This window comes from Eumetopias jubatus, unplaced genomic scaffold (genome assembly GCF_037043125.1).
Source record: "Eumetopias jubatus isolate StellerSeaLion01/CBP00866 unplaced genomic scaffold, mEumJub1_p1.0 scaffold_4, whole genome shotgun sequence".
In the NCBI taxonomy this organism is placed as follows: Eukaryota; Metazoa; Chordata; class Mammalia; order Carnivora; family Otariidae; genus Eumetopias; species Eumetopias jubatus.
In genome coordinates, this window is record NW_028274810.1 from 51,250,135 (window position 1) to 51,277,391 (window position 27,257).

A 27,257-nucleotide genomic window follows, 5' to 3' on the forward strand; every position below is an offset into this window, starting at 1 on the left:
CTTGACATGGACTCCCAGGTGCTTTGTTGAGTGTGTGTTAACTTTAGGTGATGAATTCATACTCTCACTACCTCACATTTGTATAGTGCTTTTATCCTTCTTCAAAGCACTTTCTAGAAATCCTCTCATTTGGCCTTACCAAGAGCACTCTAAGATAGGTGGGTTTGCCAAGGATATTCACATTTTAAAGTTATGGAAACTGAGAGGGAAAATAGCTGTGTTCGTGGTGAGTTTTGTTTGTGAAAGTTGATTTGGTGAGATTTGTTTGTGGTGGAATTACTCTGGGGATTTGAAGTTTAATTGCTATATGATGATACAGTGAAGACGGGGAAAAAACTGGGTTTTTTGATACGGAGAATGATTTGTCATAGAAGTCACTCTATGTTAGCCAAGCATTACTTTTTGAACTGTCTCCAGGAAAAGTCAGTGCCATCAGTGGTCCATTTTCTTCACCTTAACCTGGTATAACAGTCAGATGTTCCCATAAACAATTGTTGAGTATATCAGGAATATCTCTTTGAAAGATCAACAAATTTCAGCCTCCTAAGAATATCCAGATGTTTTGATCTTTTCTTCATCAGAATCTGGTCTTTAGAACCCTGTGGTAAATCTTCAGAAGGAGCTAGGGAGCACCTAGATGAGAATGAAACTAATTTACTACATTTAGCTAGTGAATGGGGTTGTGGTGTGGTCACTCACTGCATTAACACTTCTGTGTGCCTTCCTCCATTATTTATGTCATGCCAATATAGATGCATTGAAAGGTCATTTTTGCTGTTGGTATGATATCCCATAGTATGGATGTACCATAATTAAGTTGCTGAATTTCTTCTAGCTGGACATTGATATTTCCATTTTGGAGGCTGTATATTAACAATACTGGGGAAACCTTCCTTGTAGTTAAATTCTTGTTCATACCCTTAATTATTTCTTTGGAAACTTCATTCTGTGAATTTTTCTTAGGTCAAAAGACATGCTCAGCTGACCAAGGGTCCAACTCTTGAATTCAGCCCAGTCATGATCTCAGTGTTGTGAGATGGAGCCCTGCGTGGTTGGCTCCACACTCAGCAGGGAGTCTGGTTCTTTCTCTCTTTCCCTCTCCCTCGTCTCCTCCCCTTGCTCTCACGTACTTGTACTCGCTCTCTCTAAAATAAATAAATAAAAATAAGAAAAAAAAGCCATGCTCATTTTTAAAGATTTTGACTGAGACTGCCAACTTGCCTTTCAGATTATTTAATAACCACCATAGAACCCAATGGTCAAGTCTGGAAGTGTCCATCTCCCCGCATCTTGGCCAGTCCTGGGCATTGTTTTTATTTTTAAAAATTTTCTAATGTGCCAAGAATATCTTCTGTTAATTTACATGTCTTTGATTACTAGTGAGGATGAATCAATTTTCCTATGCTTTCTGGCTATTTATTTCTTTTGTGACTTGCTTGTTTATTTTCTTCCCTTATTTCCATCCCTGTAATACAACTTAGAGATTAGGGAAAGAGAGAAGACTTATTGGGGAGGATGGTTCAGCCCAATTCTATTGATAGCAGGACCCTAGTTTCCCTGTTGCACTTGCCTCTCTCCACTCCCCATTTGTGTGGTTGAAGAGAATCTTCACCTCTTTCTCCAGTGATGGGCACGTAACCAAGCCACAGTGAACACATGGCTCAGGTTAGTCTACTCAGAGTGAATTCTGAGGCTTGTTGGAGGCCACCAGAAAGAGATGTCTTTTCTTTTTCTTGCTGAACTTGAACTCAGGTAATATGAGCCTAGAACTGTTGTAGTCCCTCTAATGAAGTCTGAGAATGAAGCTAATAAAATATAGGGTAGAATTCAGTGACTATAGAGAAGTGAGATCTGTTCACATAATGTGATTTCTCAAAACAACCTCTATCTAAAGACTGCTTTGTCTCTGGACATTTTTTAGCTTCACCTTGTTAATTGATTGATTCATTTGATTTTTGCTAAAGCAACTTTGAGCAAGATTTCCATTTCTCTTGCAACCAAAAGACCCCAGACTGATGCACTTACTGCATCTTGGTTTAAGGATAGGTTGATGGACACCATTGCTATATTGCAGAAGGTGTATTTGGAGAATTTGCTCAGGTTTCATGGAATAAGTCTTCTGTAACAATAACAGATAAAATCAGGTATGGAACCAATCTCCGGAGGCATAGCTCATCCAACCAGAGTAGTGGTTGAAATGGTGTGTGTGTGTGTGTGTGTGTGTGTGTGTGTGTGTGTATGTGTGTGTGTGTGTTGTACCACTGTTGGAGCATCAAGTGGCTGGTGAAGATCATTAGTGACAATTCCTGGAGCTTGGCCAGGCTGCTGGCTTTGAAGTGAAGCTCATTGCAACACATACTCCTGCTGAGCTGGATGTCTGTGTGAAATGGATGGCAACAGGATGTCCCAACAGCTAAAATGAGGTTCTTGAAGGCATAGGAGAAGCTTTAATGACTGCCCAAGTAGAGCAGTATTTCTGGGGCTGGTTGAGAAACTTGAGTAGATGTTACAATGGCTTGAGGTTTCTTTAGGACATCCAAGAGTCTGTGAAGCAGAACAAAAAATGAGGCAGCACATGTTACTGTAGTCCCTGAACTGGGTTAGTGATGGGCTACAGATGGAAGTGCACACGTGGTGCCTTCGACCAACTTAAATTTGATTGGAGAGACAGGATCAATAACATTAGACAGTTTGTCATTAAGGTCAATGTTGGGTGAAATAGAGTGTGTTCTAGGCATTTTTTAGATCAGATAAAAAGGTTTTTTTTTTTGGTTTTTGTTTTTTTTTGAAGAACTAGGGAGTTTGACCTGGGCCTTTAAAGTATGGGGTGTGGTCATGTGAAGCACAACTTGATGTGCATAATCCACAAGAAGACTCACCTCATTTAAGGTGCTGAATTAAAAATGAGCTTAATAGAAAGAGCCATGAGCAGAGTATCAAGAGATCTGACTCTAGCCCCATTTGCCTCCCTAGATGTATCTTTCAATCCCCATGCTTCTTCTTTCTTTTATTATTTGCTAAGTGGACCTGGTAACACATCTGTTAGTAAACACTAATATTGCAAAAACAGAGGCATGTCTTTCTTAAAGCCAAATATGTTGTCCTTTCCACCCATTTTTTTTCTTTCTATTAGAAAATCCTCAGTAAAGCCTCAGAGCCTTTAGGTTACCTACAGATTAGAAATTTGTTTAGATGGTGATTAAGGTATATTTTAGTACTTTGCTGAATTCTGAGGAATATAAAGAGGTACAAGACCTGATCATCTGCTCATCTATGGTGTTATATGGAAAGAAAGCATTGGATATGAAATGAACAAATTTGGGAATTGACCACTTGCCAGCTATGAGACTAGGTTTGTTTTTAGTATCCCATCCATAACCTACCATAGATCAGTAGGATCTATGATAATGATGTATAAGAAAATGGAGATGATGACATAGATGGTGCTTATCTTTTGTAATACACCAAAGACAAAGTGGCACTGTTTTAGCTGAGTAGATAGGCAGGACATATACAAGAATATTATTAAGAAAACAAAGCAGCATATTATAAAATGTTAGGTAATATTAATTGAACATTTACTGTGTGCCTGGCAATATGCTAAGTGTTTTATATGCATTATCTCGCTGCTGAGGTGGTTGAGTTGGGAACGAGAATCTTTGTCTCACTTTTGTTTTCATGTTTAAAGGTCTTAGAGACAGGAGGATCCTTAAAGCAATGATTTGGACTTCCTTAACATGTTAATTGTTAACATGTTAAAAAAAAAACAAAACCTTTATTCCTAAAGCAATGGAGTTCGGGGGACAAAACCTGGAGGTGGTTGTAAATTGACCAGAAGGTTTACAAATACCCATAAGGACAGGCATTATGTTAGACATTGTGGGAAAATCCATTCAGCCCAGGCCTTCGGTCAGTATTTTTCTTTGTGAACTCTTTTGCTGAATGTCCCATCATCCTTTGTTGAGATGAGGTCCTGTTCATCCTGTCTGCTTTCACGACATGAATGTTTTAGGAACTCTCCACAGACTGGCCGGATTGTCTCTCTGGGCTATGAACAGATTGTGTAGGTGATGAGACAAGTAGGAAAAGACTCAGCAGTCAACAAAGCGAGTGGAAAGCTCTTTCTCTGGCTTTCAGAATGGAGCTTAGACACAAAGGAAACTTCATTAATCATGCCTCCTTTGTAATCAGAATGGTAGAGGCATTTTTTTCAGCCACTATTATTTTGTCCTCTGTCTCGTCTGAGTCAAACCAATTGTTAATAGCTAACTGAGGGGTTAAATATTTCCCAGACACAGCCAGGCAGAATCAACTTCGCTTGTTAAAGAAGTGGGTCGGTTCTGATTGGAAAACCAAGTCAGGTGTTTCTGTGGTGGCAAGCACTGGTCTGGTAGAATACCCTTGTCCAAGATCTACATTGTGGTAGCTTTGTGCTTAGATGATGAAAATTTCAGATGTGTGTGGGAAGTGGGGGAGAGATGGGTAAGACTTAGGGGTTCAGGTGAGTTTACAAGATTCAATCACTTTTTCGTACTAAGTTCCTAAAACAAGCACTGAGTGGAAAACTCCAAGCGTTTCAATTACCGAGCAACCTTGCACAACTTACTTGTTTAATCTTTCTGTAGTTGCTTTCTTAGAAATCAAAGGAGGATAGTAATCTTTGGTACCCACTTAACCAGCATTGTGTAGAATAATGAGACTGTAAATGCTTTGAGTGCCCTGGAGATGAAGAGATAGGGAAAATCCTCTTACGTATTATTCATATTTAATATGGAAAGATGAATCAGTATAGTTTTTTTTTTTTTGAAAACCTGTTATGCTTTCAGCACCTCCCTCTTCTAAGGGAAGTTGTGTGCGGTAGCAGAGGTTGACTTTGTAATAATTTAATTTTCCAAGACATGTCCTGCAAATTTACAATGTGGTTGGTTTTCTAGTAGGGAAGTTTGAGGTTAGCCCCGTCCTCTCCATTCCCTGACTCTAGTGGTGAGATGTTTTATAACAAATTCTTGGTTGAAGGTGAATCAAGGGTCGTGAAACCAAAGGCAATATTAGTGTTTACAAGAGAGCTAATCAACTATTACTCTAGCTATCCCCTAGCTGTGTGTTTGCCTATTTTCTTTTAATGGACTTTTGAAGCCAAAATTGTGAGATTCCAAGAAAGAGGCATCACAGTGTTTTAGGGTTGGAAGACAGAAGAAAGAGCTGCCTGATTCTTGGTCTTTCTTTCTTTTTTAACCCTAGTGCCCTATCTCTTGGTCATCTGTTTAGAGCAGAAGGAAAAAATCCCCCCCCCCCCCCCCCCCGCAGAGTCTTCCCCTCTTGTATCTTGTCTCACCTAAATATTTGCTTCCCAGGAATGACTGGCATTTACCTCTCCTGTTACGGTGATGAAGCTACTGCTGGTGCTTTCTGCCCAGTGAAACTCCCACAGCCCCTACCTGCCATTTGTCTGAACAGAAATTGACTACTTCCCAGTTCTTCAGAGCAGATTCTTGTTCTGTAAGGCACCTGAGAATTTACCTAGTCCAGCCTCACCCACCCTGGGGTCTCCCAGCAGGGACAACCTGCCTGCCATCACCTTCCCATTCCAGTGATGAGTTAGTTGTTCTCTAGACAGCTTGTTTAATTTTTCAGTCCAGTTGAAACACTATGATGGTTAAATGTTCTTTCTTATCATTTAGTGGAAAACTGGCCTCCATTGTCACATCATAATTTCCACTTACAAATCCTGGATTTTCCTTTGAAATAATCTAGAACATGTGCTTCCCTTCTGTTAGATGGTGGCCTTTCAAATAATTGAAAACAATTACCATTTCTGTCCGTTGACTTTCTATTTTCTAGGGGAAAAACATTCCTCGTCTGGTTTTGACTCCTTACCATACTTATTATCCCTCTCTGGTGATTGTATTCCCAGTCAAGATTAAGTTTATCTCGGCTACTATGGCAACTGGCTACTGCTTGTTGTTTCTACTGAGAGGAAACTACCATTTTCCTGTTTGCAGTAGAAAATCCATAATTTAAAAATCAACATGGTAACGTCCTTAGAACAAAAGCATTTATATTGCTGGTGGTGAGTTTATTGCAGAGAACTGTGGGTTCTGCAGCAGTCTATGCTCTGGCCTCACCATTTTAGCTCCTATAACTTATACCACATGCATTTTCCAAATATCTCTCTGCACTGGTTTTTCTCATGAGGAGTCATAGTGTGGCATGAGTCAAAGAGAGACAGTAGGCTCAGATGAATTTAGGTTCAAACCCCAGTTCAACCACTTACTGGCTATGACGTTGGATGAGTTACATTTCAGAGCCTCATTTTACGTCTGTCTAAGTGGAGACAACATCTACCACTTCAGTATAAGAATGAAAATCAAGTTAAATCCCCTAGCCCAATGCGTGGCACATAAGAAATTTCCAACAAATGGTAGCTGTTATAATCATTTATAATTTGTAGATGACAGCCCGATGCAGGCAGTCCAGCATATGTAGGCAACTGTAATGGTCATGGATTGCTGAGAACTTGGAATCCCTATAGTTGTAAACTCTGAAAGGGGAGTGTCACAGAATGGCTTGTGGGGTAGAAGTATTTCTTGTAAGCCTGGGTGGTTGGGATAAAACAGGGGCTCTTTACCAGGAGCAATTTTGCCCACAAGGGGATATTTGGCAATATCTGGAGACGTTTTTGATTTTCACGACTTGCTAGGGGGTGAGCGAAGATGCTATTAGCAACTGGTGGGACTAGCAACTAGCATCCTACAATGTACGTGATGGCCCACGAACACTTATGCAGCTCCAAATGTCAGTAGTGCATAGTTTGAGAAACCTGGGATAGAAGGACTGGGGCAGGCCATCCAGGAATGCTAAGAAGGAATTGGCAGGTGTAGCTGTCTGATGGTGAGGAGCCCAGACTTTGGACAAAATATTGAAATAAGTTGATGACCTGGTGGTAGCTGTAGCTCTAACCTCATATAGTCTAGCTCCATAATCCTAATGTGCCTTTCTAAGAGGTCAATCCTTTCCAACTTCCCAATGCCAGATGCTAACTAACTAAATCCTGCCAAAGGTTTATATGAGGTTTTTGTGCCTGTTATTTTTTTTATTTAGTCCCTACTAAAGACATGACTGACCTAATTGGTCCAGTCTTGAAGTCGTGATTCTGTCACAGAAATGGGCAATCGACCAAAATGAGTTTAAGATAATTTAATAACTTCAATTCTTTATATATACTGCCAGAATATGGTGAAGAAGACATATAATCTGTAGCAGTATTTCTAGAAATCTCCCTTTCCTTTACCTTCTATTTGATGCTTCTAGCCTCTTCCAAAATCTGTCACAGACCTCCTCTGATAAAACTGCTCCCCCAACCTAAGCCTGTCTTCTCTACTGGCCCCTTTCTCTTGATTGTGTATCATGAAAACCCAGAGAGCCCATCTAGCAACAGCTGAACTTCCATGCAGGTGAGGGCATGCAACAGAACAGGCAAGAGGTGTTCTCTGTATCTGTTGGGAGGAGGGGAAGGAGTAGAGAAGACCCATGTTAATACTTTTGGCTATAATTATCTTATAATTTGTGAAAATAATTGTGGAGAAAAGATGTTTTAGTCCCATTTCACTGAGGAGAAACCTAAAGGCTAATTCTGTATTCCCTCAAACAGCAGGCTGCTTAGGATATCCCTGGGATATTTCTCAGGGAATGACATCTTAAACATTCCAGTTAAAGTTCTTCTAGAGTCATCTCTGATTGTTGGGGCTATTCACCGAGAGACAAGGAGAACCTCTGTCTTTAATGACCTAAGGTCCCAAGATCCAGACCTTCTTGTTCCCTAAATGCTGGTTAACACATCCCTCAGGGGAAGACGGCAGGATAGAGAACAAGGAGTATGTTGCTATCTCGCCAGATTATTCTTCTCCATTTGTTGGCAGCATGTTATTATCAAGTTAACATTTAAGGCCTCACTATGTGCAAGGTGCAGTAAGAGGCTCTTTCTATTATTTTATCTTCACAAGAAACCTATGAGGTGGGAACTCTTAGTGGAATTTTACAAAGGGAAATTGGCATCCTGTAAAGCTATGTAAGTTCCCTGACTGCATTGCTAGTAAGTAACAGAACTGGAATTTGAATCCAAGGTTTTTTGCCTCTACAGCTTTTGCTTTTAATTTTTTCTCATTCTGATTTTGTAGAATATTTTGTTTTTTTCAGCAACACAAAGAACCCTTCCTATAAAAGCAATTCCCTTACTGCACTGTAATCATCATTTTTCTCCTATGGACTATGTAAAGGGTAATCTGGGTAAAATTTGAAATATATTTAAGAATCCAATAGTTTAAATGAAAATTTGAATGTTATGAATTGATGTCTCATTAGCAAATTTTGTCAAAGATCTTTTGGTTTGGGGCAGTGTGTGCCATGACTTCCATTCCTCCTGAATAATAGACTCAGCTCTGGTGAGCTTATTTCTGTCCTCCTGAAAAATAGAGGTTGGACATGCTCCAAATTATTTCATTGTATTAGAATGTCTTTGTATTATACTGTGAGTATATGGGCCATTGGCTGGAAGCTGGAATGGAGTTTTGCTTGTATGCCTTAAATGATTTCATTATGATTGGATTGGACCCACCTTCCCGTAGTTTATATTATAGGGATACATTTCATCATGCTGAATACATCAGTTGGCTCTAGTTTGCCCTTGCTCTCTAGAAGAGTTCGTTGGTCTCACCAGTTGTGGGAAGATAGAAAACACTCAGAGTCCCTTCTGACTCCTAAGAGCAACAGAACAGAGGAGGAGGATTAAGGTCTTTTCCTCTAACAGATGTGAAAATACAAGGAAAATGAGGGGAGAAGGGGCCTAGATGGACAAGGCTTGGTGGCCTCCATTCTTGACATATAAATTGACCCTAATTTAAAAGGATATTTTTAACCTTAAAAGAATGATTTTTACCATAACATAGAGGATATAGATTTCCTTAAGAGTAACGAGATTTCTTTTTTTTTTTTTAAGATTTTATTCATTTATTTGAGAGAGAGCAAAAGCATGGTGGGAGGGCCAGAGGCAGAGGGAGAAGCAGACTCCCTGCTGAGCGGGGAGCCCAGCTCAGGCTTGATCCCAGAATCCTGGGATCGTGACCTGAGCTAAAGGCAGACGCTTAACTAACTGAGCCACCCAGGCGCCCAAGAGTCACAGAATTTCTAAGTTAGAAGTGACTAATAATTAAAAAACTGCCTTTCACAATCGAGAGGATTGGGGCCCATTGTTGACCGATTGCCTGGTTAGTAGTATATCCAGCACTAGAACTCAGCAATCCTGTTTTGTGAGATAATTGATTCTGCCAAGATTCTTCTCAAATCTGCAGTAGTTCCGGAATAGAAGACAGATTTGTGGCCCAGAATTGGAACTCTAAATGTGTGAAGAAGGGTCATAGAATGTTAATGATGAAGAAAGCCCTAGAGGCTCTTTCCATCCCTATCCAGTGCTCAGATGTCCTCTTCCCACTTTGCACTCTCCAAGTGGTACCAGCAGGAGCTCCTCTCCACACAAATACGGGCAGTTCGTTGTCTTCGACTGGTCAGGTTAACTTGGGATCATCAGATTTTACTGATCTCAGATTTCCTTCCTTAGAACTTGCAACATTGGGACTACCTAGAATAAATCGAACCTCTTCCAAATCTTCATCATTCACGTATTTGACCTTTTTATCTGTAACCTCTCCCTCTCGGCCCCCCTCCAAACTGAGCTCCTTTCTTTACCAAGCAGCGCAGCTTCTGTATATCTGACCTGTGATATGACTTACTTTCCCTTGACTCCCCTCCCTAGCAAATGATGCTGCCATCCCTTTGCTGCCCATGCAAGAAACTTGGGATCATCCTTGACTTCTCTTTCTCACTCACATCCCACACGAATCGAATTGAGAGGGTCTGCAAATTCTTCCTCCTAAATGGCACTTCCTTCCTGTCACAGTTGCATCTACCTCTCCCCATTCAGAAGTTCTGTGTGTCATCTCAAGACTTCTGGTGCCCATCTGGTGCTCCACAGTTCCTTCGTGCCAGGTCTTCCACCGCCTTTCACTGCTAGTTCTTTGGGAACTTTCATACATAATTCATTGGACCAGAGAGAAAAACACCTTGAGAGCACCTGGGTAAATAGACCGTACGTCCAGCTGAAGGTTCCTTTGCCCAAATTTCTGTCTGAGCCTGTTTTGTAGATTTGACCTCAAAAGTAGGATTTGATGTCTTTAGAAGGGGGGTGTTTGTTCTTCTCTCTGGTAGGACTTGATTGGAGGATATTAACAAAATGGCCTGAATTTTCCCACTCTGTGTTATTAACAATATAGATTTTGGTATAAAATCTTCAAATAGGCAGCTGTGAATTATATGCATTTAAAGCTAAGGTGTGAATATCTTACTTCATTTTGTCTCCTGTTTTCTTTCTAGCATGTGGGCCTTGATCTCCTTAGGGCAGTGCTTGAACGGGATAAATAACTATAAGTCCTACTTTTGAGAACCTCGATTTCCAGAAAATATGCTCAATTTCCAGAAAAGTTTCCTAAACATGCTCCCACAATTTTAATATTGGCTACAATCCCTTTGGGAGACATTTTTCAGAAATTACCATGTTTTTGCTTGCCTGTTGTGTGTCTCATATACATTCTTTTGATGTGTAAATTTACTTTCTTTCCTGTGGATTGGGATGATAGTATTTCAGTTTAGAAAAAGTTCATTTTGTTTTTGTTGTTGTTTGTTTGTTTAAAGTTTATTTTTTTAAGTAATGTTTACACCCAACACGACCCTGAGAGCCAGACCCTGAGATCAAGAGTTGCACGCTCTTCTGACTGAGCCAGCCAGGTGCTCCAGGAAAAGTTCATTTTGGTCTTCAAAATTCAGTATTTATTTTATATGTAGGTTGACACAGATCTGGAGGAACCATCCTAAGTGGACATGAACAGGGGAACAGGAGTAGCATTGGGAGGTTGGCATCATGGAAGACAGCCATGGCTGCTTCCCGAACTCTCAGAATGCCAGTCTTAATTGTACTTTCATATAGGCAGGCCATGGATCTAATTCCCTATGGCATTTTTTAAATGATGCCTCTTAGGTGTTTGATAAAAGCTTGTTAGGTAAATCAACATAATTTATTATTTGTTTATTTTTTAAAGATTTTGTTTTAAAATAATCTCTACAACCCAGTTGGGGCTCGAACTCACAACCCAGAGATCAAGAGTTGCAGGCTCTACTGACTGAGCCAGCCAGGCACCCCTAAATTAGCATAATGTAATGTTAATGTGTTTATTAGGACATAAAGACTCTTTAATTCAGATTTGGAGAATGTGCATGTTTAAATCTCTATGCTTGGTGCCGTAAGGAAGAATAAGATGTGGTCTTTCCTCTCAGGAGCTATGTTTGCAAATAAAGTGGAATGCTATAGTAAAGACATAGGCCAGGTGATCTTGGCATCTGAGGAAGTAAGGATCATTTGTTACTGAAGGGAAATTGGTGAAGGCCTCAGATGCTGGCACATTCTAAGCATTTAACAAATTAAACAAAGGAGGTGGCACTTGAGCCAGAACCTAGAACTGATGAAAATATTAAAATATTTAATAGTTATGTAGTGATTTTACTTAATTTTGTTATTTTAGTGTGTTTTAAAAAAACCCAACAATTCCTAAGAGTGTGACTGTTAAAATTTAGGTCTCCCTTAAAATTTACCTCTTTGCCTCCAATTTTAGGGAATTCAGAAGTTCTAAGGTCTTACCTTTTCTCTGAGTATTCAGGGACAGGGATGTGATTATTCCTGGCGTTTGTGAAATTCCAGATAAAGCTGTTAACAAGTCTTGCTTGACCTTAGCCTCAGCTTGTACTATGACCCTTTGGCATGCCCCATATTCTGTTCCTTTAATTGATTTGTCTATTTTTCTGAAATGGGTAAGAATATAGAGAAAAATTAGTAAATTGCATGAAGCTTTTTATTGGGTCTTACAGTCTCCATTCCCTAATATTTCACATGTGTGAATAGGAGACTTTATCATTTTGCTGTCACTGAGAAAACCTTACTTAGTTCAGGCTTTTATCTATTTGGTTACCTCCTGAATGTTTCCATGGATGGGGGACTCACCCGTCCTTGAGTCAGATTGTGCCATTGTTGGCTTACCCGAATTGCCAGCGAATTCTGTGTTAGGTTTCTCTGAAGTTAGCCAGCTTCTAACTTGTATCCTTGGCCCTTAGTCTGCCTACGAGATGTGTCATAGACTCATCCATGGCAGCTCTATCTTGTGTTTCTGAGTTGGATTTTTCCTAGGCTGACATTCCAGCCCAGAATTTGAACCCCAGTGAATTATGGGAGTGTAGCCATTAGTTTCCAGTGAGTTCAGTGGTATTTTTGGCAGCATGTTATCCCACCATCCCTTTAAGGAACTCTGTGGAGATACTCTGTGGCCAACTGAGTTGCCCAGATAAGCTATCCCGATGGTTCCCTTTGTATGGTGCCCAGTCCAGCACTGGGTAGTGTCTTGTCCGTGGAGCTTCAGCAAGTGCCCGATGGCCCCATTCAGTCTTTCTCATCCATCTCTTTGCCCTACACATTACCTCTCAGGTAATTTGAGAGAGCTAATAAATAGGGTGAGCTAATAATAAACGAGCAATTGAGAGGCAGTGTGGTATATTGGAAGGAGCACTAGATTTGAAGTCAGATGGTGGTTTTAGTCCTAGCTCTGCTGCTTGCTGGTGGGATGAAATCCACCAGTCTTCCCATGTGCAGTGGGGGTCATTATCATGACTGACCTGTTTCCTGTGAGGATTAGACGATCCAAGTACGTGAAAGTGCTTTATAAAATGTAATGCACAATCCACATATTAGTTACTATTTGTGTTTATTATTAACACCGACAGTATTGACAAAAGTAGAATATTTGTAATTTATAAATTATAGATAGCAAATATGTGAAATTTTATAGAGTGTAACAGGTATTTCAGAACAAAGCAGCTGTTTCTCCTTCAGTGTTTATTGGGGGCTTTCCTAACCCTAAAATTTTAAAACAAAAGTGTGCTGGTGGCGAACTTGCTCTTGAAGTAGGGCCAGTTGCCCACCTTTTTGTCACTCCTACTTGGGAGCCCCCCCCACCCCCCCTCCCAACCTCTGAGAGATTTCCCACACAAGAGCTGGTTCACCCTCCATGCTGGGTTTATGAGATCATAGCCAAGGTAGTAAATTATAAGATGCTATAATTCACTTTCCATAGGTGGTCTTGGCTACCTTCCACAGGCTTTTGGCTAAAAGGTGGCTGATTTTGAAGCACTGGCACAAACTCAAAATTTTAGCCCAGATGACTGGGTTTGCCGAGCAATGAGCAATAGCATCAACAGATGAGCCATTTGGTTTTTCTGTGGAGGTCTTTTGTGTTTACTTCATGTGCATTTAATTTTTACTGTTTTGAATATTTCTAGAGTGATGGAAAAACATTAGTTGCAGGCATTTTTCAGTGGTAGAGGTTAGAATTAGTAATTTAACGTACTTAACGTTGAGCTTCCGGATTTAGTCTCTCTTTGCTGTTGGATGTTAAAAGTGAGGGTCAGTTTTTTAATCTGAATTCAGGATTTGGGATTTCTCCCACAAATAGCCCATCTAATGGTCAGTAGATTTCATGTGCCCTTTTGTGCAGGGCCCTTTATGTGCATTTTATTATTTTTTCAAAGAGATTTTAAAAAAAAAAACCCAAAATAGCACCAATCTTGAGCCTAAAGTAATTTCATGTTTACCACAGCATTTCAGATACTATGTAAGAGTTTGGCTCTGTGTCCCAAAGCACTCTAATTTTTTTCCTCTTGGTTCCAATGCTCCTCATTTCCACGGGATCCAAGCCAGGCAAGTAATGGAAGCCAAGTGGTGCTGCTTGCTTGCCGCGTAGATTCTGACAAATATAGAGTAATTCTTCTATTCTTCAAAGCTGTTACATCTTTGGCTCCAAAACAATTGAGGTTGCAGGCCAAGCATTTAAAATTCTCATCAGCCTAAGATGAAAACATATAATATTTTTCAATATTTTTTATCAGAATGAATTACGCAAGTGTTTGCTACAATTTGTGAGACTTTGCCGTCGTCAAAATGTCTGTGTCATTTATCCATGAGTTTGTGTTGTAGGGAACTATTTTTAAATAAGTGTTTGACTTTTGTGTGTACCGTACAAATTACTTTGCATTCAATGCTGCTGTGTGGTGTGCATGTGTGTGTGTGTGTTTTTGTGTGTTTTGGTGGTGGTAGTCTAGTGTAGAGGAATGTTCTGCTGTGTTTAAAAATTTAGCTTTTCTGGAACAGATGTTAGCATAATTAACTACTTACTGAAAATTAACTGGCAAGAATGAATTACATTTCACTCAGCATACCCTGTTACATGCACTAGGGCATAGCTAGGGTAATTCAGAAAATAATTTCTCCGGGTCGTGGCCCTGCAGACCCATTTTCAGTCCCCCAGTAATTGAGATGGAATTGTGACATAATATTTCGCTTAGTAATCTAGTGAGATTTAATTGGTATGGTTGAAGTATAGGAGAATTTCATTTTCAAAGTCAGTGGCAGAAGTGGAGTGAATGTCTGACCGTTCTAACTTCCGAGCAATTTCAGGAAAGGAATTAACAGACTGAGTCAGTTAATTCCGAAGCACTGAGTCAGTTAATTCCGAAGCCCTAAGTCAGTTTAACACAAGTATTTACACTTTCTTTAGCTGAAAATTTTGAAGCGGTCATTCTACTGGGACATTCTACAACTTGGATACCTGCAATAGCAGACACGAAGAAATCTTTTTAGGAACTGACCTGGAGGGAACCATAAGCAGAATTGGCTCAAGGAATTGCTAGCGGTCTAACCCCTCCCTTACAATGCAGATAACATGATCTGGCTACTTCATCTGTACAGTATATACCACACATTTCCTTTTAATGAGAAATAAAGCAGGAGGTTTTTGAGCTTGAGAAAGGAGGCAGAATCTTTGAGGGAACTCAATTGAACACGTTTAAAAGCTAATTTCTAAATTTAGCTGAAGTTTCTTTTATGTTAAATAAGTGCTTCCGGGGAGGGGGGCGCTTTGAATGAAAACTGTAGTTGTATAAATATCAGAAGTTCATCTGGTCTTCTTGGTTTCTGCCACCTATGTTCCTTTTCCCCTCCTTGGCTCCTCCCCTCCCCGAGGAGCATCAAAAAATAGTGAACAAACCCTGGAGTTCTCGAAGGCCCTGAATGCCCAGTACCTTTCCTATAAGTTCTCATTAAGACAAACATAGATGTTCAGAAGAAAAAGCTTAGAACCGATTTGCGTATATAATCTTGAATGAATTATAAATCCCATTCATTGTGAGGCAGTGGAAGTTTTGTCTACGGTCTGTCTATGTTACAAAATGAAAAGTAGCTCATGTGACTGTTGTGGGGGCTCACGTTATTCAGCTACTGCTTTTTGTTCTCTCCTTTTGTAAATGTGGACCTCGGCCAAGTTGTTTTTAGTGCCTGCCCCCCACCCCCACCCCCACCCAACAGTAATCCTGTCTTTGTAAATCAGCCTCAATTCTTTTATTTTTTTTAAATAAAGACTAATATCTACTTCCTAGTAACTCAGAATCTTTTAGGAATGAGGTAGAAAATAAATGACATTATTAAAAAAATAAGTAAATCAAGCATTTGCATTTTTACAGGTGCAGAAATCATGACAGCTGATTTTTAACTGACGCTAGATTTCAGGAGTTAGAGCAACCTCTTCCTTGAGTCACTAGAGGAAAGAATTTGTTAGCAGTTGTCTGTATGTTGTTAAGTCAGGGCGAATAGTTTTGTTTTCATATCTGGTGAAAGCAGAATTCTCTAAAGATTTCCGAAATGTTTGATCATTTTTACTTAAAATCATGACTTTTTCAAATTGAGGGTTTCTGATTTTTTGTGTTTGTAAGCATGATAGCCTTTTAACTGGTCTGTTCTGCACATTCCTTCCCCTTGTAGCCCAAAGCAGATTAATCTTGAAATATCATCTTTGTTGGGGCACTGGGCGGCTCGGTTAGTTAAGCGTCTGCCTTCAGCTCAGGTCATGATCTCAGGGTCCTGGGATCGAGCCCCCCCCCCCCCCCGCCCCGCCACGTTGCTCAGCGGGGAGCCTGCTTCTCCCTCTCCCTCTGCCTGCTGCACCCCCCTGCGTGTACTCTCTCTCTCTGTCAAATAAATAAATATAATCTTAAAAAAAATACCGTCTTTATTGCAGGAAGACATTCCTCCTCTAGATTAGGTGATCTAGACTTCAAAGGCTCCTCGGAGGCCCAGTTGCCAAAATAGGAGCCAGAACTTTGCCATTTCCTCCCCACCACCCTCTTGCTCCTCCTTCCAGCAGAGTTCATGTCTGGACTTGTGGCTGCCTGCAGGACAGAGATGGGCATCTTGGAAGAAAAGATTCCCCCTAAATACAATTTCTTTGTTATTGATGGATCTCTTTATTATTCTTCCTTCCACTGCTTTGCAGAATGGAGCAGAGGCCGTGGGGAGCTGAAGTCAAGGCACCTAGTATAGCGATGCCACTGGTTAGAGCAAGCAAACAAAGTTAGGGTGGTGCTGCATTTTCAACTCTCAGATGAGCTCTTTGTAAATTTTAATACTCAAATGCAGACATCTGCAGAATTCATGATGTTCTAGATAGCCTGCAGTCTAGCACCTGCTCTTCTTCAGCGTCTTCCTCACTTGGCGTCCCCCTTTTCCCCTGGCTAACCAGCACCTGCTGTCTTTGGAGGTTAAGTCCAGGCCTGCTGAAGCAGGGCCCACCCCCCACCCCGCAACAGGCCTCTGTTACAGCTGGTGCGTCCCCCACAAACCTCTGTCCGAGCAAGTTTCAATCAGGATGTACTTCTCTGCCAACTTCTCCACCTCCCACACTCGACTGTGAGCAACCTGGGGTCTGGGACTGTCATTTGTCTCTATCTTTAGTTAGCCTGATGCCTGCATAATAGTGATAGTCCTAGATGATTGCTAAAGGAAGCTTCTTCACTTGTAATAAAGCAAAGAAAGAAATAGTCTGCGTTGGCTTAAACAGAGACCATGTGTCATGTCAGCATGTTGTTTTAATTTTATTTTAACTTTTCTAGGAGGCAACTAAGTCTTGTATCTCTTTCCAACTCTTTAATTACAGGTTCTGGAGAGAGTAAGGGCTAATGATTTGATGTTGACTCAACTTTGAGCATGATAGTGGTAGTGGTTGGCTAGCTGGTAATTTGTAAACTGGACAGCCATTTGAGATGCTATAACAGGAAGCTGACTGGAGTCAATATTGTTCCAAAAGGAGTACAGGTTTAGTCATTTTTCACTTACATTTTTACTCAAGGTTATGTTGTAATGATGACTGGAATTTTTACCTCATTCTAGTGAATTCATGTCTCTTACCTCCCAAATATCTTTCTGTTGCCCTTTCTCAGGTAATGTCAGGGTAAATGTAGCATCCACAATTATAATTACTTTTTACTGTAATTATGATTTATTGCCTGGTTCCCCCCATTATTTGTGCATCCCACCTGGCTGGATGGCTGATGTCTGTTGGGTTCACTGTAGCACCTAACATTGCCAGTGCATAGTAGGTACTCAAGACACATTTGGTGAATGTAGTATGAACCTTTGTAATGTATGTCATTGAGGAGCCACTGATTTTCAAAGAGGCATCAAGAGGTGTTTGGGCAGTTTTTCACCACCTTGAATTAGAAGTCTTAATTGATTTCATAACCCTTAAAAATTAAATGTCATACAGTATCACATTTCACAATTCCTGTACTGTAGTGGGAGAGGCAGAGGCCAAAAATACTGGCAGTTGAAGTACAGGTAAGGAAGGGGAAAACGGCCTATGTTTGACACAGTAAAGAGAACTGAACTCAAAACAGGTCAGAGCTTTCAATGAATAGCTCATGGTTTTATGACTTCTGTACATGGTCTGAATGCTATCTTAACCTACCATAAGTTAACCAATCTGCAGTGCCTGGGCAAATTCATTTTTGGCCAGATTGCTCTGACTACTAAATTGTACTGATGTTGAAGTAGCTTTTGGCCCATTTTTTCCCCCTGATTAAATGCTATGGGTAGGTAGAGGGGACACTTAAAATGTGTGCTGAGGCAGCTGGGTGATATTGCGTTACTATCCTAGGAATACTGAGGAGTGGTTATTTTTAGCTTTCACCTGAGCAAACATGACTCAGTTTGTTGACCTGAATCCATCCAGTCCCTTCTTAAATATACAAACTCTATTAATCCCTAGAACCATGCTAGTGACCAAGTAGGGCCTTCAGGACATATACCTGTTAGTTAGTTGATTGTGGTGTCTTCAAAGGTTGCAGGTAAACATTGCGACATTTTCCATTTTATTCTTTCCTCTTAGAGTAAAATCCCTCATACTTCTTTTTTTTTTTTAATTTAAAGATAGAAATCAAATGTTTTTTAAATTTTAGACACTGTTTTGTGATCCATATACTCACAGTTTTGGCTATAGCTAGTGAAAACCCTTTCTACTAGCTGTAAGCTATGTTTTTAGTTTACTTTGATAGGCTCTCTACTTAAAGAAACATCTGGGAATTTGCTTTTAACTGGTGTAGGAAGTTCTCTTAAGTTGTAAATATATTATTGGGAAAACATTAACTGTCCATGTTTGAATATCAGAATGTTGATTTACTTTCTCAAAAAAAAATGTGTTTTGCCTTTTGAGCACTACTGGAAAAATTGAAAATGTTGAATTACCTTTAGGTTTTTAAGTTATGCAAAAGGTTTCTGAGATTAGAGACTAGAGGACTAATTTATTCAAGTGAAGAAAAATATTTGTGATTCCCATAATACAGCTTGAGATGCACTTGAGGCTTCTCCAAGTTCACTGCCATGAGATTTATGAAAATATTAGTATTCCTGGGATTTTTTTTCTTTATGCAAGATACACTAGGCTAATGAAAGAATGAAAATAATTCAGGCTGCTACAAAGGCAGGCGTTCACTGTGTCCATTAAAAATGCAGCCTTTGTGCCCGTAAAGTGTTCAGCTTCTCTGTTATTAAGTTTGGAATGTGGTTTTGGAGCTTAGCTGAGGAACTCAGCTAGTTATTTTTCATTTTGGTCTAAGGAAGGAGAGACTTGTTTTTCAAAAGTGGGGAGGGGAAGAAAAGAAATGAAAAAAGGTTAGGTTCATTTTAGAAGAATCGAAGTTTTAGAATGTAGTAACTATTTTCTGCAGCAAATAGTCAGTTTGAGTATGTTAGCCAAAAATAGAATTCATGAGTTTTGTCTCCCTGTTTATTTCTTCAGCCACATTAAAAAGGGTTCAGTTTAAATGTACCGTTTGGTTTTTCTAATGTCAGGGGGGGCTATTTGGCTAAGTCAGGATAACCAAAGTTTAATTGGTTCATATTTCTAATAACCCAGATGCCTGATTTTAGGTGGATTAGGTGTAAAATGTCTTTGTGATACAGTTTTGAGTTTTAAAGAAAAACTCCCTTGCCTGGATTAGTGGTGATTCTGTGGTGCACTGAAGGACTTTTAAGCTAAAGTTTAGTCGTGCTGTGTTTTCTGGTACGTTTGAGTAGACATTGCTGCAACTTACTGCAAACATAACACTTTACTAAAAATTTACCATTAGGAGAGATATTTAGGGATAGGAAAAATATGTATTTGAGCATTAGAAGCAGGGCAAAAAAACTTCTGCCTCCCCCCCCCTTTTCTTTTAAGATTTTATTTTTTTAAGTAAACTCTATACTCCCACCATGGGACTTGAACTCACAACCCCAGGATCAAGAGTTGCACACTCCACTGACTGAGCCAGCCAGGCATCCCCACACTTTTGCTTCCTAAGTGACTTTTCTCTGCTTTTTGTATTTCTCTAGTTGTTACCTGATCTCTATTACATAAGAAATGATTTCTGTTCATAAAACGTGTGAAATCACAGTATGCCAGTTAACATGTACAGAATTAAACATATTTAAACCATCATAATCTATACTGTTTTCCTTTCCCTGCTCATTTTCAGAGATATATATTATAAATATAAAAACAAAAAAATAGTTTTAAAAGTACTAGCAGGACCCATATGAAGAAAGCTGCAAAAATTTTCAAAGAGATAGAAAAATGGACTCCAGTTAATGGAGAAGCAACCACTGTTCTTGGATAGGAAAACTAAATTTTTGGGAAAGGATGCCAATTCTGTCCACATTCATTTGTAGATTTAATGTAATTTCAATAAAATCCCAGCAAAAGGATAAAAAGGATAAATTTGAAATGGATTAGGGGAGGCGATTTACTCTGTCAGATATTGATACAAACCATCAACTTATAGGATTCAAAACAGTGTTGTATTAAGCCATGAAGTGACAGTCCAATACATGAAATAGAGCAGGTTGTCCAGAACCATCTATAGGTATACATAAGGTAAAGGTGATGTCATAAATCAACAAGAAAAGAGAGTCTGTTCAGTAAAGAATAATTTAAATATTTAGAAAAAATAAAACTTGGGACCTCAATTCATCTTTTACATCACAACAAATTTCAGATGTATCAACTGTTTAAATATTTTAAAACGTGAAATAGTAAAAAAAAAAATAACAAAATTAATAAAGGTGGCTGTTTATTGAATTTGGAGGTAAAGAAGGTCTAAGCAAAGAAGCATGGGGAAGACATAAAACTAAAGAGATATTCTTTTTTTAAAAGATTTTATTTTTAAAAAAATTTTTTAAAGACTTTATTTATTCATTTGAGACCGAGAGATACAGAGAAAGAGAGCATGAGCAGGGGGAGAGGCAGAGGGAGAGGGAGAAGGAAACTCCCTGCTGAGCCAGGAACCCGTGGGGCTCGATCCCATCATGACCTGAGCCGAAGGTAGATGCTTAACCATCTGAGCCACCCAAGTACCCCTATTATTTATTTTTTAAATATTTTATTTTTATTTATTTGAGAGAGAGAGAGCGCGCACATGAGTTCAGACTCCCCGCTGACCAGGGAGCCTGATACAGGATTCCATCCTAGGACCTGAGATCATGACCTGAGCCAAAGGCTGCTGCTTAACCGACTGAGCCACCCAGACACCCCAATGATTTTATTTATTTGTTTGAGAGAGAGCGCGAGCATACCCAGGGGCCAGCATGAGTTGGGGAGGAGCAAAGAGAGAAACAGATTCCCTGCTGAGCACGGAGCCAGATGCAGGGCTGATCCCAGGACTCTGAGGTCATGACCTGAGCCAGAGTCAGACACTTAACTGACTGAGCCACCCAGGCACCCCAGGTAAAGAGATATTCTATAAAATCTGGAACTTCTCTACATTTAAATATGCTGTAAACAAATTTAGACAGCAGATGGAAAAGTTAAGATAAATTACTAGCAAAAAATATTAGGCAAAGAATTGTTCTTTTTTATAGACAACCTTTACAAGCTGAGGGGGGAGGGATTAGGTTAGGTAGATTAAATTTGATATAACCTGTGACTGATAATTTTGTAAACACTAGTTGAAAAATTTTAATTATATAGAAAATATTTATAATAGCTAATATTTTGCACTTTTTTTTTTAGAGAGAGCGTGGGAGGGAGGAGGGGCAGAGGAAGAAGGAGAGAGAATTTTAAGCAGGCTCCATGCCTAATGCAGAGCCCCACACTGAGCTTGATCTCATGACCCTGAAATCATAACCTGAGCTGAAATCAAGAGTCAGATGCTTAACCTACTGAGCCACCCAGGTGCCCCTGTTTTGTACTTTTCATGTTCACTTGTTTAATGTATACACTGACTCGCAGAGGTACATACTATTATTATTGCCATTTAAGAAATGATAAAATTAATACACTGATAGGTTTAATAATTCACCCAAATTCACCCACCCTTCTTAGTGTGGGTTATTGGTGACAGAAGCAGGTTGGCTCCAGAGTTGGTGGGACTCACCATTGGCTACTCTGGTTCTTTACGTGAATAAAAAAAAAGAAGCTATAAAACTACACATGGTGTGGTCCTATTTTATAGAAATATATGTTAATATTAAGTGTGTGTTTTAAAGTTCTATAATGTAATTCGTTTGTAAATTTTTATCTAATTACACGCTCATAGAAAAGATAGTAGTTTGATGTTTTTCCAACAGTGGTTACTTCCCTCTAGTGGGATTTTGGGTTTATGTTGTTTTGAACTTTAAAATTTCTGTATTTTGCAGATTTTCTTTTATAATCCTGTAACCGTTTTATAATCACAAAATGGTGTTTTTTTTTTTTTAATGTTGTATAGTTCAAATGTGATGATCGCTTTTGAAGTACACAGATCAAATGCATGGATTGGATACCTCTGCGGTATAGTCTGCTTCTGTCCCCACCTCTGACAGTTACCACACTAAGTGAGGGCCTGAGGTCAACGTAGTTCTTTCTCTCCATCAAATGCAGTGTTAGAACTAAGGAGAATCTTAGAAACCAACTGTCTTGGCCAGTCTTAGAAACTAACCATCTTGTTTCTCAGATGAGGGTCCTGAAACTACGAGATTTCACCAATTTACCCAAGATGAACTGGCAGTCCGTTGTTCAACCAGGCTTCAGACGCAGGTCATCTGACTTCAGAAACTGTGCTCTGTGAAGTCCCGGAGCCCTCCACGCCCTCAGGCAGGTGGGAACGGAAGCACGGTTGATTTTTGTGACCTTTGTTTGGAGTAAGGAAGTCACTGAACCAAAGTGGTTACAAACGTATTCTTTCAATGAAAATGACAGTGATTGAAAACCTAATGGGAAGACTCGTGGAGATGCTTTATGACACCTGTGGAGGTCACTGAAGAATCCTCACCCGGATTTAGGGGATCCCCAGGGATTACTGATCCCAATTAGAGAAGGCAGTATGAACATTGGAGGCAAATGTTAGCCCCAAAATGAGCACTTCGGTGGATGATTTTTCTAAAAAAGAAAAACCTTTTCTTTTCAGCCCCGGGCCCCACGACGGCGGTGTCCTACATGTCGGTGAAATGTGTGGATGTCCGTAAAAACCATCACAAGACAAAATGGCTAATGCCCTGGGGACCCAACCAGTGTGACAAGATCCGAGACATCGAGGAAGCAATCCCAAGGGAAATTGAAGCCAATGACATTGTGTTTTCGGTCCACATCCCCCTTCCCTCCATGGAGATGAGTCCTTGGTTCCAATTCATGCTGTTTATCCTGCAGCTGGACATCGCTTTCAAGCTGAACAACCAAATCAGTAAGTGTTCTTTCTTCTCACTCCTTTCCTACCTTGGACACTTTCTCTCTTCTGGTTCTCTCAGAGCCAGTTCTAGTAACAGTAAAATGAGACTATTAAGAACGGAAAATTACCAACTACTTACTACTTGGAATAGGCCCTTTTCTGAGTTTCCTACTTGTACTAACCCATTTCCTACTCCTAGCAATTTAGTGAGGTAGGTCTTACTATTTCATTCTCCGGATAGAAACCTTGGGCCCCCGTGAGGTTGTTCACAGTCAGAGGTGAGAGAGTGGAAGCGCTGGGATTCAAACCCAGGCAGCCTGGCTTCAGAGCCTTGCCCTCACCGCCAGGCTTTATCACCTTTGTAGTGTTAGGATGGAGCTCACCCCAGCAGAGTGACTTGAGGATTTCTGAAAGGACCCATGTTTCAAAATGTCTTTTCCCACTAGGCTTTGAGAAAAGCCATCGTTTTAGTAAAGATCCCTGTCAAAATGGGAATGCCAGCTCATGAGCACTCATTTTCCCATAAAACCAGGGTTGGTTTTTTTTGTTTTGTTTTGTTTTTGTTTTTTGTAGCTTACTCACTTGTGGCTCAAGATTCTGAGGGCATGGGACATAGAAACATTTCATGAGGAGGAGATTTATATGTGGCATCTGAGAACAGTATAGGGAACCTTAGGTTGAGAAGAAAACATTTTTTACTGACACAGGATCAGGGGTGAGATGGAAAGAGAAAGAAGTGTATTGGAGACCTCTCTGCCTGGGGCCTATCCTTGGATTAAAGCACTTTTTCTAATTCTAATTTTCCTGTATCAGCAATAATCTCCATATATAATCATTAAATTTGTTTTGTTTAGGAGTTGCCAGTATATGTGCTTGGTGGACATCTTACCGGGAACAAATAGATATGCTGAGATAATTTCCAGAATGGGGAGCCCCCTCCATTCATTCAGTCTCTTACCCGTTATTTTAAACTGTTTTGGAGGGCCTACTACTGCCAGGCACCATGCTGATGGCTAGACATATGGATACAGGGGAAGACACTGTCCTCTAAGGGGCTTAGAGTCAAGTGCAATGATGGGCAAATAAATGATCATGTCAGTATGAGGTGCTAGGGGCTGCAACCAAAGTATGTGCAGGAGGCTGTGGAAACACAAAGAAAAGGTTTTAGAACATGGTAAGGGAAGACTGCCGTGTGTGTGTGTGTGTGTGTGTGTGTGTGTGTGTGTGTGTGTGTGTGTGTGTCTAGAGCTGAGCAAATAGATATTTAAAGTGAGTGTTAAAGAGTGAAAACCCTGACGAGAAGTTGGGGGTGAGGGTGGGGACAAATAGAAGAGCATTCTAGATGGAAGGAATGGCTGATAGAAAGGTCCAGATTTGCACAACAGCCCAAAGTCTCCGGTGGTATTTCGCATTTCTCATGTCCACATTCTTTTACCTGTTGTCATCTTCATTGGTTGCACAACACGTTTATTCATTTACTCATTCAAACTTTAGTATGTCCCAGTCGTATTTTAAACACAAAGTACTGGGGATATAAGACTGAACAAAACATGTCCTTTTAAGGAGTTGGGAAAGACAATGTTTGGGAAACAGAAAGGAAAGAAAGGTATGTGCTGCAATGAGGGGGATAGGCAATGTTGTGATACTGTGATGTATAAGAAATAGATAGTTGGTCATCCAGATCACCAAAACCTATTTCTCATATGTATTTGGTCTTTGGCTCACAGTTCCCCAAATCCCTGAAATTTCCTGAGTCATAAGAACAATAGGAGCCTCTTTTGTTATAATATTTGGTCTCTTGTCCTCAGTTCCTGAGAAAGCATCAGAAGCCATAAAGGTGAAATGGGTGCCTTGTTCATAACAAGCCCCTTTCCACCACTACTGGGCTTATGTTAATGAGGTGACTTTTGGAAAGCACCTAAGGGTGGGGGCTGGTTGCCAGGGGAGCCAACCATGAATAGAGGGCTGGCACTTTCAGTTCCACTCCTGATTTTCAGGGAGGGGAGAGGGGCTGGAGGTCGACTCAGTCACCAATAGCCAATGATTTGATCAGTTGTGTGTCTATAATGAAACCTCCATAAAAACCCCAAAGGAATGGAGTTCAGAGAGCTACCAGGTTGGGAAACCAGAATGCTTCCTTATGCCACCCTGCCAGGCCCCAAACTCTGAGGTAAGAAGGCATTTCACTAGGGACTGTGTCCCATGTATCTCTTACCTGGCTGTCTGTTCATATCCTTTGTCATAAATCGGCAATCTAGTGAGTAAATGGGTTTTCTGAATTCTTTGAACTGCTCTAGCAAATTAAACCCAAGTGGGGGCTTGCGGGAACCTCTCATTTGCTAGCCAGTTGGTCAGAAGTACAGGTAACACCCTGGGCTTGAGATTGGCATCTGCAGTGGAGGGCACCCTGTGGGACGGAGACCTTAACCTGGGGTATTAGACACCATCCCCAGGTAGATAGTGTCAGAATTGAGTTATGTCGTAGGACACTCTGCTGGTGTCTGAGAATTGTTGGATATGTGGGGACCCCTGCCTCTGACACACACACAGCACATCTTATTTGGTGGTCAGAACCTATTACGTATTTTAACTTATTACATGAATTACCTCCCACCAAATATATTTTGTAAAGATTTTATTTATTAGAGAGAGAGAGCGCGCCTGCGTGCACACAAGGGTGGGGAGGGAGAGGGAGAAGCCGGCTTCCCACCGAGCAGGGAGCCCAATGTGGGGCTCAATCCCAGGACCCCAGGATCACAACCTCAGCTGAAGGCAGATGCCCAAATGACTAAGCCACCAGACGCCCCTACTTCCCAGCAAATATTAATTCTAAACATTAAGAATGCCTTCATTGGTGAGGCTATAACTAAAACATTTCTATATGTAAATGAATTTGACCGTGTCTTATGTTTTTTCTCTCTCAAGTGTGTATTCTGCCTCCAAAATATATTTTGTCGTCATCTAGAAAAAAAGATTGTATTAAAGATTCTTATCTTAAAAAATTCTTAAATTTCTTGTAACGTGAGAGCCCATACCTAATAGGGGCACACTAAAAAATTAAGATAGACAACTAACGGTTCCTTCAGTGAATGTATAAGATAACTGACATCATAAAGCCATCAAGAAAACCAGGTCAAAAAATACTTTTTGGGGGCAGTAGCCATGGGTGGGAGCTGTTCACTTTAATGTGAGAAGGTTACGTGTTAGGTTTGTGGGAATATTTTTTTTCTTAAAATTTATTCTCTATACCTTTGTTAATGGACACTCAGGAAAGCATCCATTAAATTAAATAGTGGTGGTATGTCATGGTATGTCTTTGCTCATAGAGATATTTTTAATTATAATAATATTTATCAGACACTGTAGATCTGTTTTCCTCTGATCCTTATGTTAAGAACGCATGGGACTTCTGTCTACTTTTTATATTTTACCATTAGTTTGGATGCCTTTCTGGCAGCATTAGGTAGGACAGGAGAAAAGGGATCAGGAATGTAGTGAAGAAGATCCTATTATATGTGGATGACTCCCTGTTTATCAAAGATTCAGCTGTAATGGTATTACCTCAAATGTGAGGAAAAGTCAGGACCAATTCTATTTTTTCTTTAAACTTTCTCAGGCAGTCTGTGCAATGAGTTCCAGATCTCAGATAATGAGAAGAGATTTTACAGTTTGGACTATGAAATTAATGTTGGGATTTCCAAGACAAATATAAATATGGCTAGAGTTTTCACCTACCTTTGAAGGGTCTTTGAGCAGATAAAATAACCTAAGAACTATGTATTTTAAATGACTTTTAGTCATTTGGTGTTAAATGTATATTCTTTTTAAACTTTTCCATTTAAGGTGATACAGGTTTTAGCTAGAATTTGAGATCTTGACAAACCCTCAGAAAGTAGAAATCATTGACTGACTCTTTAAAAGCTTGTCATTACTTAATCATTCCAAGATTTCATCAGATTGATACCTTTACGGGGGAAATGGTGACATTAGAGGGAAATTCATAGTAACAAAAGTAGTTAGAGATTGGGTATATTATATCGAATTATTGACAAAGAAGATATTCCATGTGAGTTATGCAAAAAAAAACAACAAAAAGGTAA

General features: G+C 40.0%; 1 protein-coding gene across 2 annotated transcripts in view; it reads left to right on the forward strand.

Moving 5' to 3' along the window:
- Positions 1 to 27,257, forward strand: part of WLS (Wnt ligand secretion mediator) — a 97,478-nt gene that overhangs the window by 18,128 nt on the left and 52,093 nt on the right. The window contains exons 2-3 of one of the 2 annotated variants that reach the window (XM_028102505.2): positions 22,447 to 22,590; positions 22,900 to 23,172. In XM_028102505.2, the coding sequence (XP_027958306.1) occupies positions 22,929 to 23,172 (244 nt within the window). In that variant the 5' untranslated portion in view covers positions 22,447 to 22,590; positions 22,900 to 22,928. The remainder of the gene's footprint in view (positions 1 to 22,446; positions 22,591 to 22,899; positions 23,173 to 27,257) is intronic. The other variant, XM_028102504.2, reaches the window with a different exon arrangement.